A 14364-nucleotide genomic window follows, 5' to 3' on the forward strand; every position below is an offset into this window, starting at 1 on the left:
ATAGGGATAGTAAAAAACTGGAAGTAATCTGACATTCAGAATGTTCCAGTCCAAATAGTCTTAGAGTAGGTGGATGGTAAAATCTCATAACCACAGAGTTACATTGACATCACAGCAGAACATGGAACTAAGAATAAATATCACACATGGGGAAAAGTTGTTAATAAAAACAACATATGCTTGTTAATCATTGCCAGGTTGTACAAGACAATGCATCTGGCCACATATTTATTATTTAGTCAAGAATTTCCCAAACAATATTTGTGCTTAAAATCAGGGCAGTTAACCTATGTGTATAAGGCCTATTTTGTAAAATTGAAGTATAGTTGGTTTATAATATTGTTAGTTTCAGGTGTAAAAGGTCTATTTTTTTAAAAAGTCCTGGCAACACCAGGGAATTAGAATGCCTCATGCCAAGATTTGAAGAGATACCTCTCTAAAGAAGATATATGGATAGCAAATGAACACATAGAAAGATGCTCCACCTCATTAGAGAAATAAAAATTAAACCATGATGAGATATTACTACACATCTTTCAGAATGCCTAAAATTAAGAAGTCTGACCACACCAAACTGTTCAGTATGTAGAGAATCTGGAACTCTCTCATACACTGTTAGTGAGGATGTAAAATGGTACAACCACTTTGAAAAGCAATCTATCATTTTCTTAAAAACTTAAACATATATTTTTCATATGACCCAGCCATTCTACTTACAGGTATTTAAGAAAAATGAAAGCACATGTCTAAACAAAGACCTGTGCTTGAATGTTCATGGCAGCTTTATTTTTAATGGCCACGAACTGCAAATAATGCAATTTTTCATCAAAAGGTGAGTGGATAAACAAATTGTGGTATAACCATGCCGTGAAGTATTGCTCAGCAATAAAAAGGAATGAAGTATTAATATGGGCAGCATAGATGAAACTCAAAATAATTATGCTGAGTGAAATAAACTCCAGCAATGATGGAAATAAACCATGTAGCAACCATGTGCAGTCCATTGAATCTGTATAAATCTTTGATGAAGGTGCTGCAGCTGCACTGTTGTTGTTGTCATTGTTATTAACAACAGATGGGAAACTGAAATACACAAATTTGCTCCTGGTAACACTTGACGCATTAGGTAACTCATAAGCCTGGATATGAACTAAGGAATGCCAAGCTCCAAATCTACCACTCTGAAATTGGCACATGGTGAGTACTCCAGAACTTAAATAATAAACAGTTCCAAACCTTACATATACCCATTGTATTGAGCCAAGAGTAGGTGATCCGCTTCTACCCAACCCAGGTGGAATGGCCCAACTTGTTTTTTTGGTAGTCAGTAATATGTAATGAAATTCATCATAGTAGTTTGACAGATAAAGGAACAGAGGCAGATAAAGGAACAGTCTCTATTAATTCATCTGCTATTGCAAAGTTAAGAAGTATCAGAGGTCCTCTGATTCTAGAGCTTGAGATTCTTCCTGAAACAAAGCTGCTTCTGATCACAGGTTAAACAATGTAAATAAATGTTGGACAAGACTCAGCCAGATGTGAATTAGAGTTAGGTTACTTTGGTCTGCCCTACCTTGCCGAAGGGGTAGCTAGATAGGAGAGAGGCTCCTGGTCAGGTGGACTACTTGACTCCAAGTGACTCCCACCAGCTTTTGTTTGCCTGTTGGCCACTTTTTATTTTTATTTAATTTTTTTTGTTGCCCACTTTTTAAGTGTTTTAAAGGAGTCACTTTTCTCATGCCTGATATACTGGATCACACTCCATCACCATGAGAGGTGAAAAACAGACATCAGAAGAGAAGAACACAGTTACCACTATGACAGAATTGAGCCCCACAGCAGGGAAGAACTCTCAAGATATACAAGGGGATGAGAAGCTCAGTCCTAGGAAAGGTAAACTCAGTCTCGACTAGGTGGTTTTAGGATTTTATGGTGGATTTTTACAACGTTGTAATGCAAAGAAATGAATTCGTATCTTTTAAGTTGTATAATTCTTTTTTTGAAATCAAGTATTCAATACTATTATTATACCTTTGCAAAATGAAAGAAATAAATACCACTATTCTAAAAAAGTGTTTTACTTTTGATGATTACCTTCTAATCTTAATCCATATGCATTTACATTCCTGATAATTGCTACTAAATTGTCTATACATTGTACATTGCAGTATTGTGTACTCTGCTTGTTACTGCATGTAATATTATAAGCATATTCATTGCTTAATTAGGAAAATTTTAAAAATTACAGAAACCTTAAAAAATCAATAAATGAAAAAATTAATAAGCTTAATTCAACCACTGTGATTTTTTATTGTCTCTCTTTACATGTATATTTTACATAATTCTGTGATGTATATATTATGTTGTATATTTTGGACCACACATGTTTCTGTTTGCCTTATAATCATTATTCTTAAAGGATACATATTATTTTCCCTGTATATCCAATAGAGAAAGTATTTTTTACCTGAAAATTCTTCCTGGGGTTGTATATTTAAGTTGTGTAGCTGCTTTTTTTCTTCCTTACCTATCCCAGTGACTCAGCAGTAAAGAATCCTCCTGCAATGCAGAAGCCGCAGGAGCTGTGGGTTCAGTCCCTGGGTTGGGAAGATTCCTTGGACAAGGGCATAGCAACCCACTCCAATATTCTTGCCTGGAGAATCCCGTGGACAGAGGAGCCTGGTGGGCTATGGTCCATGGAGTCGCAAAGAATCAGACACAACTGAAGCGACTTAGCACATCATATACATAGATTAACTGATAGATGTAGTTACATAGATATAACATTGTATATATTATATATAACATCTGTATGTATGTGCGTGTGTACACACATACACACATATATGTTGTTGTTGTTTAGTCACTAAGTCACGTCTGACTCTTTTGTGACGCCATGGACTGTAGCCCACCAGGCTCCTCTGTCCATGGGATTTCCCAGGTAAGAATACTGGAGGGGGTTGCCATTTTCCTTTCCAATACATGTATATATACATCTCATGATATCCTTTAACATGACACTTGTCTACAGTTGGAATTAGTACTTCCTCAGGCCTTTTCCCTAAGAAAAATACAAATCTGAAGTAATGGTTACAAATATTTCATTTCCATTGGTCCTTATAGAGACCTTAGTTTTTAATCTGAACAAAATGAGGCCACATAGAGAATTCTGAGCAGGAAAGGGTGTGACCAAATTTATGGTATAACTAGAGCACTGCAAATGCTGTAGAATTCTACATACATTTTGAATGTAAAGACAACACTCTGTTCTAGGTAGATGAGATGTAGGCTATGGAAGAAAAATCAAGGATAAATTGTAAAGTATTTGGAAGGATGGTATTTCTGTCAGCTGAGTTGGAAAGCAATTTGGGTGGAGCAGGATTGGGAGGGGAAACATAGGAATTTAGTTTTGGATCTATTAAGTTTGATTTGTTGATTAGTTGATCAGTTGATTCTTAGTGGAGCACAAATGATGTACCTTAAGTAAATTTGACCAAATGCAGTATTTTTGTATTATATACTGACTTTTAAAAATTTAACACATGAGATGTTGCACCAACATTATTTTTCATATATTTACACTAGACACAGGAAACCATTTTTAAGGACACATATTGTGGGAGTTCCCTGGCAGTCCAGAGGTTAAGACTCTGAACTTCTACTGTAGGGGACCTGGGTTTGATCCTTGACCAGGGAACTAAGATTCTGAAAACTGCTCAAGGCAGTCAAAAAGACACAGAGATTTGGGACACATATAGTAGCCTGTGAAGTGAAGTGAAGTGGCTCAGTCGTGTCCAACTCTTTACGACCCCATGAACGGAGTAGCCTGCACCAGGCTACTCCATCCATGTGATTTTCTAGGCAAAAGAACTGGAGTGGGTTGCCATTTCTTTCTCCAGGGAATCTTCCTGACCCAGGGATCAAACCCAGGTCTCCTGCATTGTAGACAGATGCTTTACCATCTGAGCCACTAGGGAAGCCTATAGTAACCTGTAGGGAACACTTAAACTTAGGAGGGAGTCAGAAGGTATGTCAGATGTTTCTGGTAGGTTATGTACCATGATGACTGAGAATTAACTCATTTAACCCTCACACAATCCTATGAGGCAGCTGCTGCTATTGTTTTACGGGTGCAGAGAGGTCAGCTAAGAGAATAGCTCAGGTGTCTATGCTCTTAACCACTGTGTTGCCTGTAACTTAATATGCAGCAAGCAGCAGACTAAGCCTTTTAAATATACTCTCGAGTGGATCTTTCAGCAATCACATGAGGTGGGTCTTCACTCCACCCATTTGTGAAGCAGTCACCTGGTTTGCTGATAATCCCTTTTTATAGCCTTTGGCCTCTATGATCCCAAAGTACATTGGAGAAATCAGAGGCCACAAGAACTGATAAATTATTAGCTGATCTGATTGACATTGGAAATCATCATCCATTCCTGAAAAAGAATAACTTTACAAAGATAATATTTTTGAACTCCTCATTCTAATTACAGTGTATTCTCCAGTTTCTTCCAAATTCTTCCTCCTTCCCTCCATTCAGTACATTCAGATTAGTACCCACTTAAGAGAGTATAGCCTTGATGGAAAGGCTCTTTTGTAAACCTCAAGGCACTTCTTTTCTTGAAGTTTTGAAGACTACTTGATGATGCATAGTATTATCCTCCTCTCCTACACCTACAAACCCCATAGGGCACTGGGGCTGTGGCAAAGGTATTCTCATGGAATCATCTGGGACAGAATAGGAGCCACCATATACAGGCAGTGCAGTGGATAAGAGTGTAGACGCCTGAGCTATTCTGTTAGCTGACATCTCTGCACCCGTAAAACAATAGCAGTAGCTGCCTCATAGGATTGTTGTGAGGGTTAAATGAGTTAATTCTCAGTCATCATGTTACATAACCTACCAGAGACATCTGACATACCTTCTGACTCCCTCCTAGCTGTAGCCCCTTACGCCTTGGCTTTGAGGTCACCACATTCTTCCTGGTTTTCTCCTATCCCACCTACCCTTCTTTTTCAGTTTCTATTGCCAGTTTCTCCCCATTTATCCAACCTCCAAGTGTTGGAGAACCCTACAGTCAGTCCTTGGTTATCTTCTCTATTTATTCTCATTTTCTAAATATCATGGCTTCAAGTACTATCTGTAGATTATTAAATCCCAGTGTCATGCCTCAGCCTCTACATCTCTCCGAAACTCTTGAGTTTTATATCCAACAACGTTCTCAGCATCTTCTGAGTGCTTAAAAGGCATTCTTGTCTTAACTGTCCAATAATAAGTTCTTTATCACTCCACTGCCTCAAACCTTTTTCCACAGATCTCTTCCTCAGTGAACAGCCAACTCCATTCTTCCTGCTGTTTAGAATAAGAATCGCTCCAATGCTCCTCCCCCAATCTGTAAACTTGAAACCAAGATTCAGTTACTCACCTACTGGGATCTGTCTGGGATCTTATCATATCTCAGTTCTTCTACAGTTGCCAACCTAGTCCACGCTTCTTCACTTCTCTTCTGGATTGTTGCAATACTTTCTTCCTGGCAATAGCCATCTTTCCTGAAAGTACAAAAACAGATTATTTTAATTTTGTGCTCATTTCTTTTTCTGTTATTTTTTTACTATTTGTTTCATAGTTTGTGGGTGTCAATTTTTTTTCTAATGAGAAAACTTACAGGTTTAATTTCAAAATTTAAGTGAAAGTTTGCCCTCACTAAGACATATGAGAAGAATAATAAATCTACACCAGTGAACAACTTGTTCAGTATTTTAAAATTTACATTATCTATGTATGCTGCTGCTGCTAAGTCACTTCAGTCATGTCTGACTCTGTGCGACCCCGTAGATGGCAGCCTACCAGGCTCCCCCGTCCCTGGGATTCCCCAGGCAAGAACCCTGGAGTGGGTTGCCATTTCCTTCTCCAGTGCATGAAAGTGAAAAGTGAAAGTGAAGTCGCTCAGTCATGTCTGACCCCCAGCAACCCCATGGACTGCAGCCTACCAGGCTCCTCCATCCATGGGATTTTCCAGGCAAGAGTACCGGAGTGGGTTGCCATTGCCTTCTCCATTATCTATGTATATATGTATAAAATTTAGTACTTATAAATTATATAATTTAAATATATGTACATATACATATTTTATTTTTATGTATATATTTTTGATATATATCATATCTTTATATATTTAACTATGAGTAATTTCATCAGCCATAGACTACAATAACCTAAGAATGGGAAAGACAAAATTGCAAGAAGAACAGAATTCCCCAGAACAAGTCAGGGTCTATAAAACTGTGGTATAAAACATCCTTTGACTCAACTCAATGGTTTCCTCCTTTTGTAATCTTTCTTTCCCAAAGCCAATAGAATTGCATCTGAATCATCAGGAGATACCTTTCTGTATTTTAACTTGTGAAAAGTAAATAAAGGTTCGATAAGGAAAGTGCTGATACACTGTCTTAATATTTCTAGCTCTTAGCATTTGTTCCACTCGCTATGGAATAGCCTTCATCGTACATCTCTGCAATTTCATAATAATGGCACAAAATATTATCATGAATATCACCATGGTTGCTATGGTCAACAACACAAGTCATCAGCCCTCATTTAATGGTTCTACTGAGGGGTTGCCTGTTGATTCCTTTGGTGATCCAAATAATTCCCCAAAGAGTCTTCCTGCAAGGGTAAGCAATGAAAGATTCAAGTTATGTTTTTGTTTTTGCTGTTCATTTCAATGTTTATTTTTCTAGAATTTTCAAAAAGTTTATTTATTTTAATTGGAAGCTAATTACTTTACAATATTGTAGTGGGGTTTGCCATACATTGACATGAATCAACCATGGGTGTACATGTGTTCCCCTCCTGAACCCCCTCCCACCTCCCTCCCTATATTTTTCTAGAATTTATATGTTAAAAAGTTTTAATGGAGGAAACTGTGATTTGTAAGTAAGTGAAAAATCTAAAGAAGCTTCTTAAGTTATGAAAGGGCCTTCCTATGCATGGCTTACCAAAGCATTGTCTTTTTCTTTAAGGCCCCTGTGTATGATTGGAACCCTCAAATCCAGGGCATCATCTTTAGTGCTATCAACTATGGCATGATTCTGACACTGGCTCCCAGTGGATACCTGGCTGGAAGAGTAGGAACAAAGCGAGTGGTTGGTGCTGCTCTGCTTGGATCCTCACTTCTTGTTCTTTTCACCCCTCTGGCAGCTGACTTTGGACTAGTTTTCCTCATTGCAACTCGAATACTTCAGGGCATAAGCCTGGTACCCAGATATTTTATAAATATGACTGAATATGAATTTCTCTGTAGGACCATGTATCAACAACTCTATTTTTATTTCAGGGGTTAGGATATGGGGGTCAGTTTGCAATCTGGGAAAGATGGAGTCCTCCACATGAACGAAGTCGACTCTGTGGCATTGCCGTATCAGGTAGAAACATATAACTGAAACGAGGCCACTACAATCCAACATTCTTTCACTGAGTTCTTCGACAGTTTGGCTTTTTTGTTTTTTGACCACTTTTTTTTTTCATTACAAGATTCTTTGTTTTCTGCTTAATGTTAATCAATTATTTATAAATTAGGGGGATGGGTCCTTTGTCTCTGACATGACTTTCAGTTATTTTCCCCAGGCTGTCATATGTGATTTGATATTGCTTATAATGATTTTTGCCATTTTTCAAAAATGTATTTTGATGTAGTCAAATTGATCATTCTTTTATTTTATGGTTTTGAGACTTTGACTCATAGTTGGAAATGTTGCAAAAGCATCCAACCATGGTTTTTATTGACTATGCATGGTTTCATTTTTTTTTATATTTAAATTTCTGACATACTGGGTTGAGTGTAAGGCATGGATCCAACTTAATCTTCTTTCGAATTGCTCTCAGTTGTCCTGAGAACAACTTTCTGATAATGATCTACCTGGACAGTGTGCCTGGAATGAAAACTCCAGAGGAAGAAATTTCAGTTACACTGAGGAGTAATGGAAAATGGAAACAGTATGGCTAACACATTCAGTTCAGTTCGGTCACTCAGTTGTGTCTGACTCTTTGAGACCTTATGAACTACAGCATGCCAGGCTTCCCTGTCCATCACCAATTCCCAGAGCTTGCTCAAACTCATGTCCATCGAGTCAGTGATGCCATCCAACCAGTTTCATCCTCTATTGTCCCCTTCTCCTCCTGCCTTCAGTCTCTCCCAGCATCAGGTCTTTTCAAATGAGTCAGTTCTTCGCAACAGGTGGCCAAAGTATTGGAGTTTCAGCTTCAGCATCAGTCCTTCCAATGAATATTCAGGACTGATTTCCTTTAGGATTGACTGGTTGGATCTCCTTTCAGTCCAAGGGAGTCCTCCAACACCACAGTTCAAAAGCATAAATTCTTTGGTGCTCAGCTTTCTTTATGGTACATCTCTCACATCCGTACATGACTACTAGAAAAACCATAACTTTGACTATACAGACCTTTGTCAGCAAAGAAATGTCTCTGCTCTTTAATATGCTAGGTTAGTCATAACTTTTCTTCCAAGGAGCAAGTATCTTTTAATTTCATGGCTGCAGTCACCATCTGCAGTGATTTTAGAGTGCGAGAAAAGAAAGTCTGTCACTGTTTCCACTGTTTCCCCATCTATTTGCCATGAAATGATGGGACCAGATTCCATGATCTTAGTTTTTTGAATGTTGAGTTTAAAGCCAGCGTTTTCACTCTCCTCTTTTACTTTCATCAAGAGGCTGTTTAGTTCTTCTTCACTTTCTGCCATAAGGGTGGTGTCATCTGCATATCTGAAGTTGTTGATATCTTTCCCAGCAATCTTGATTGCAGCTTGTGCTTCATCCAGCCTGGCCTTTCCCATGATGTACTCTGCATATAAGTTAAATAAGCAGGGTGACAATATACAACCTTTGGTGATGGACATCTCTAACACATTGTAGATGGCCAAAGTATGAGTGCTGAGTTAGAGAGCCAAGGACTCTTCAAGTACAGACAACAAGCCATGTACACACACATACACACCCGCCTGACCTTATGCCTTTCAAGAGCCCTTCACAACTCCAGAGGTTTAATCTTTGTCATCAGAGCTCACATCCACTGGTAGGGGAGTGGAGGCTCCAGTTTAGACTAAGGAGATTCACTTTGGTTATCATAGCTGACTAAGTGATGTCCTCAAATATAAATAAGGAATGGTCTTCCTAAATCCAAAAACTTGGAGAAAATCAAGAGAGTGAAAGAGAGAAACCAAACTCAAAAACTGCAATTAATCCAAATGAAAAAGAGATTTTAAATAATGAATAATATCAGAGAGACCCAGGTGGATATGTGTACATGACATTCACTTAAAAAGAATAGTTGTTAATTAAAAATATTACTGCTAGTATTTTTTAATTGAAATGAGAAATCTGAATACCTATATGAGGATAAGGCCATCTTATCAGTGAACTGGACAAATATCGAGATATTGTTCCAGAATACAGTAAAAGAAATTCAGGAGTTGGAAAGCATGAAAGAAAATTTTAAAAACTGGAATGAAGGCAGTGACCTTATATAAGTGGCAACTCCTTTTCTTCTCATTTCCTGTTAAATATGGACAGAGCACCTGGAATAGGTCAGCTGAGTGTCTAGAGGAATCTTGGAAACGTACAAGACTGCAAGTTCTAGAGTCTCCCTTGTCTTTGGCTTTGGGGAATCTTAGCAGCCCCAGGTAGATGGCCTCCAGAACCTGGTTCTGGGAACACAGAACTTATGGTTGTCTGGGAGGCCCAGACTACAAGTCCCTGGAGGAACCCATCATCAGGTGGGGTGAACTGAACCTACCTGGCTACTTCAGTGATTCTCAGAGAAACTACCATTTCCACTCATGCTAGGGCTCCCTAGTAGGCTGCACTAAGGACAGCATCACTCAGCTCTTGAGATTGGAAGAGGACTTTCAGAAAAGTACCTGTCCTTAGCAGAAAGTGAAAGTGAAAGTTCATCACTCAGTTGTGTCCAATTCTTTGGGATCCCACAGACTGTAGCCTGCCTGGCTCCTCTGTCCATGGAATTCTCCAGGCAAGAATACTGGAGTAGGTTGCCATTTCCTTCTCCAGGGGATCTTCCCTACCCAGGGATCGAACCTGGATCTCCTGCATTGCGGACAGATTCTTTACCAACTGAGCCACTGGGGAAGTCCTTAGCAGAAGAGCCCAGCTACTGCTAGCCTCTAGGACAAAATATACTGTATTTTATTTTCTTCTAATGGGCTCACAAAGGTATACCTATAGGTAGGAAGCTTTGTAACCACTTGAGGAGCTCAAGAAATTAATGAAGAAGAGTAAGCAGACTAAACAGATGTGGTAGCTCATATTTGAGGCAGGTCTCATAGGTAATGGAAACACACACACATATACCTTTAATCTAAGGATCATATATCATACAGCAATGAAAATGAATAGCTGAAAGCAACAACATGGATAAGTCTTAGAAACCTAAATGCTGAATAAATAAAGTATATCTATCATGGGGAAATTGCCTCAATGCAGTGGTAGTCCCAGGTACACAACCAAGCCAGGAGTCATGGAACAGTTAGGCTCACAGACAAAACATAGGTGTTATAACTGCAGTTTGTTAAGCCAATTTAAAACACAGAGTGAGACGTAAGAAGGAAAATGGGGTGAGTTAATACATTTAAGATAGGGTGCAAACAGGTGGAAAGAACAAGAGGGGCCCAGGTCTTGGATTGATGCAGTGACCTGTCCCCCATTATAACTGGCATAAAGGCAGAGAGTTTAGAGAAAAGAATGCAGCTTTGATGGATGCAGTGGTGGAAAAAGGTACTGATTTCCATCTTCATTGATTTGTGTCCTGAAGTCAGGCAGTCTCATTTCAAATGCTGCCTTTCCTTCTTATTAATTGTATGACCTTGGGCTGGTTAATTAACTTTTCCATGTTTCTGTTTCCTCAATTGTAAATTTGGATATTGGTGCTTAAGGAGATTGGAGAAGGCACTGGCTACCCACTCCAGTACTCTTGCCTGGAAAATCCCATTGACGGAGGAGCCTTGTAGGCTGCAGTCCATGGGGTCGCTAAGAGTTGGACACAACTGAGCGACTTCACTTTCACTTTTCACTTTCATGCATTGGAGAAGGAAATGGCATCCCACTCCAGTGTTCTTGCCTGGAGAATCCCAGGGACAGGGAACCTGCACAGAGTCGGACACGACTGACGCGACTTAGCAACAGCAGCAGCAGCTTAAGGAGTTAACACAGATAAGATGCTTCAATAAACTGCATGGCCAAATGAGAAGAAAAACATAAGTGATCTTTTTTTTTTTAACTATAGGATCAGGAAAGCCCTTTTAAGCGAATGAGTATCTAGAAGTCATTACAGAGGAACCTCATAGATCTGAACCCCATGAAAACTTACAACTGCTGAATTACAAAACACACCATAAACAAAGTGAAAAGTAGGAGAATAGAATTGCAGCCAGCATGACAGAGAGTCATTTATAACACATAAAGATTCTATAAATTGACGCAAAGTTAAGTGAAAGAAACAAATAAAAAGGTTATGAAGAGACTTTTCACAGAAATAAAAAAATGACAAACATAGGAAAAGTAATTCAACTTCACTATAAAAAGAAAAAAGGTATACTATTTTATATTCACATTTGGAAAACTATATTATAATTTTGAGAATGTCCAGTGTTATCAAGAGATGAAGAATAAGTATTTGTTGGCAACTTAATTTGGTATGGCCTTTTAGCAGGATATTTCAGTGCTATCTATCAAAATAAAAAATGTATAATCTTTGATTTAGCAAGTCTACTTCTGATAATTTACTGTTTGGAAATAATTATGTTTATGTTCAGAAGTGATAGTTAAGCTTATATTCAGCAATTACAATGGCTGTAGAATCTAGAGTGACATGGAAATATTTACAAGACTGGTTGCAACTAAAAAATAAATGTCACAGGACAATAGGTACATTATTGTACCTATGTCTGACTTAAAGTTAATTATAGCTCATATACATATATATAAAATTTGACCAGTTGATGTTAATGTTCATATGGGAAATTTTAAAAACCTAATAGTCTAGCTTTAAAAAAGTTGTAAAAGGGAAATGTGCCCACTATATATGTGAATACTCTGTAAAGTCATGTAAATAAAAAAGTGTTGTTAGCATATTAATAGGCAAATGTATCTAATTTGCTGTCTACATATTCCATAAATGCATTTACAAAGCAACATGTGCATATCAATATATATTATATATGTGTACAGAGAAGAAAAGTATGCAATTATATATCATGTAATAAATTGTAGCTCCTGGTTAACATTAGAGAAAAGAGTAGAAATGGGTGGGAGGAGCATTTGGTTCTTTGTGGTAATTTACTTTTACAATAAGCATATATGTTATATGAATTGTGCAATTAAAAATTAAAATAGCATAAAAGGAACCATGGTTGTCATCCACAGTGATACTAGGGAACTGCCAGAAAAATGGGTCTTTAGGAGAACCTATGAACTCAATCAAAATTTGAAGTTCATATATATATTCTACCATGCTCATCTCTTTTTGGTGATAGTGCTCTCTAGTATGTCACCTGTCCTGTAGGCACCTAGGGGGTGGCAGCCCAGCCCCCACGGCCTTATTCTCTCTTTGCAGGACTGCTGCTGGGTACCTGCATCGCCATCCTGCTGGGTGGCATCATCAGTCAAACCCTCGGGTGGCCTTCTGTCTTCTATATATTTGGTAAGCTACTATCTCCCCATGCCCAGGTTTTCATATCTAGAGTGACTCTTCTGATATCTAACTGTGTGTACTTTTCTGGAAGAAATGAGTCAAGACAGAAAGATCCTAGTAAAACAAAATGTCTTAATATAATAGCTGGGAAGAATGAACCTACACCATCAAAGAATTTGGAAGTCCTCCTGCCTATGATGCTGTTAAACTGCCATGATGCATTTTTTTAAAACCTTTAATTAATTAATTAATTAATTTTGCTGGATCTTCGTTGCTGCATGTGGGCTTGCTCTGGTCGTGGTGAGCGGGGACTACTCTCTATCCACTTGCAGTGCATGAACTTCTCACTGCAGTGGCTTCTCGTGGCAGAGCACAGGTTCTAGGGTGCACAGGCTTCAGTAGTTGTGGCACACAAGCTTAGGTGCCCCGTGGCACATGGAATCTTCCCCCAAAAGGGATCAAACCTGAGTCCCCTGCATTGGCAGGTGGATTCCCAACCACTGGACCACCAAAGAAGTCCATCATGATGCATTATTAATGCAGAGTGATTAAAATCTGCTGCCCTAGCAGAAAGTAGGGGACAAACCTGAAAAGCAGTGGTTTGTGACAGACAGAAAAATCAGAGTTGAGGAGATGGAGCCAAGTGACCTGAGAGAGTAAGGCGGGTATAGCCAACAGGAAAGAGTACCTGATAGGAGATGCCTGCACACAGAGAAAACCCTGGTCATCTGCAGAGTCCTCCTTGATACTCTGGGTATATGTGTGAGGACAATATCTGAGGCCTGGGGAGGATGGAAATCACTGGAAAAGATTAAAGAATAGTGTCCCAATACTTATAGAGCATCATGGATAGTGCCCGTTTCCACAAAGCAGACTGAAAGAAAAGTTTAATTCTTGGCTCATTGGGCAGGATACTCATAAATGTCTTTCCCCAGTAGTGAGAAATAATTAGCTTCAGGGAACACACAATTGTGGGTCTCTCTAACAAATGATGATGATAGACCTAACAGGATCAGTGTTTCCATGTAATTAACTGTATCCCAAAACAAAGCTGAAAAATATTTATAGAAATACAAAAATATTTAGCACCCAAAAAAGTATAGTTCATAATGTCTCCATAATGGCTCCAACCATAGGTTACCAGGCATGGACAACAGCAGGAAAACATAATCCATAACAAGGAGAATAATCAATCAAAACCAACCCAGAATTGATACAAATGTTAGAATTAGCACACAAGAATAGTTATTATAGCTATATTATAACATAACTCTATTTGTTCAGGAGTTAAGATAAGCAAAATATATTTTTTAAAAACCCTAAACCAAACTTCCAGAGATAAAACTACATTATAAGGATTGAATTAATGACAGATTATACAACAGAAGAAATGATTAATGAACTTAAAAGTAACAGTAGAAACCATCCAGAATGAACTATAGAGTTAGAGGAGCATCTTTTGTCTAATGAGGTGACTTTTGGTGGCCTCCTGGATAGTGTCAGCATGGAGGCCACCAGAAGGACCAAGCCATGATTAGAGACTTGGAACTTTTAGCCCCACCCTCCATCTTCCTGGGAGGAGAGGGTGCTTCAGATTGTATTAATAATAAGTTATGGCTCAGATGGTAAAGAATCCACCTGCAATG

General features: G+C 38.5%; 1 protein-coding gene and 1 long non-coding RNA gene across 6 annotated transcripts in view; one reads left to right on the forward strand and one right to left on the reverse strand.

The window, feature by feature from the left end:
* LOC132658266 (uncharacterized) overlaps positions 1-14364 on the reverse strand; it is an 81412-nt gene that overhangs the window by 43987 nt on the left and 23061 nt on the right. The window contains exon 2 of the long non-coding RNA XR_009597645.1: positions 5427-5550. This is a non-coding gene — a long non-coding RNA (uncharacterized LOC132658266). The remainder of the gene's footprint in view (positions 1-5426; positions 5551-14364) is intronic.
* The window catches only part of SLC17A3 (solute carrier family 17 member 3), a 36698-nt gene that overhangs the window by 16646 nt on the left and 5688 nt on the right, over positions 1-14364 (forward strand). The window contains exons 2-8 of one of the 5 annotated variants that reach the window (XM_042236806.2): positions 720-832; positions 1076-1197; positions 1714-1893; positions 6464-6675; positions 7024-7257; positions 7338-7425; positions 12641-12727. In XM_042236806.2, coding sequence (XP_042092740.1) covers positions 1770-1893; positions 6464-6675; positions 7024-7257; positions 7338-7425; positions 12641-12727 — 745 coding nt within the window. In that variant the 5' untranslated portion in view covers positions 720-832; positions 1076-1197; positions 1714-1769. The remainder of the gene's footprint in view (positions 1-719; positions 833-1075; positions 1198-1713; positions 1894-6463; positions 6676-7023; positions 7258-7337; positions 7426-12640; positions 12728-14364) is intronic. The other 4 variants (XM_042236808.2, XM_042236807.2, XM_042236809.2 and 1 more) reach the window with 4 other exon arrangements.

The sequence above is a fragment of the Ovis aries genome, chromosome 20 (genome assembly GCF_016772045.2).
Source record: "Ovis aries strain OAR_USU_Benz2616 breed Rambouillet chromosome 20, ARS-UI_Ramb_v3.0, whole genome shotgun sequence".
Lineage (NCBI taxonomy): Eukaryota > Metazoa > Chordata > Mammalia > Artiodactyla > Bovidae > Ovis > Ovis aries.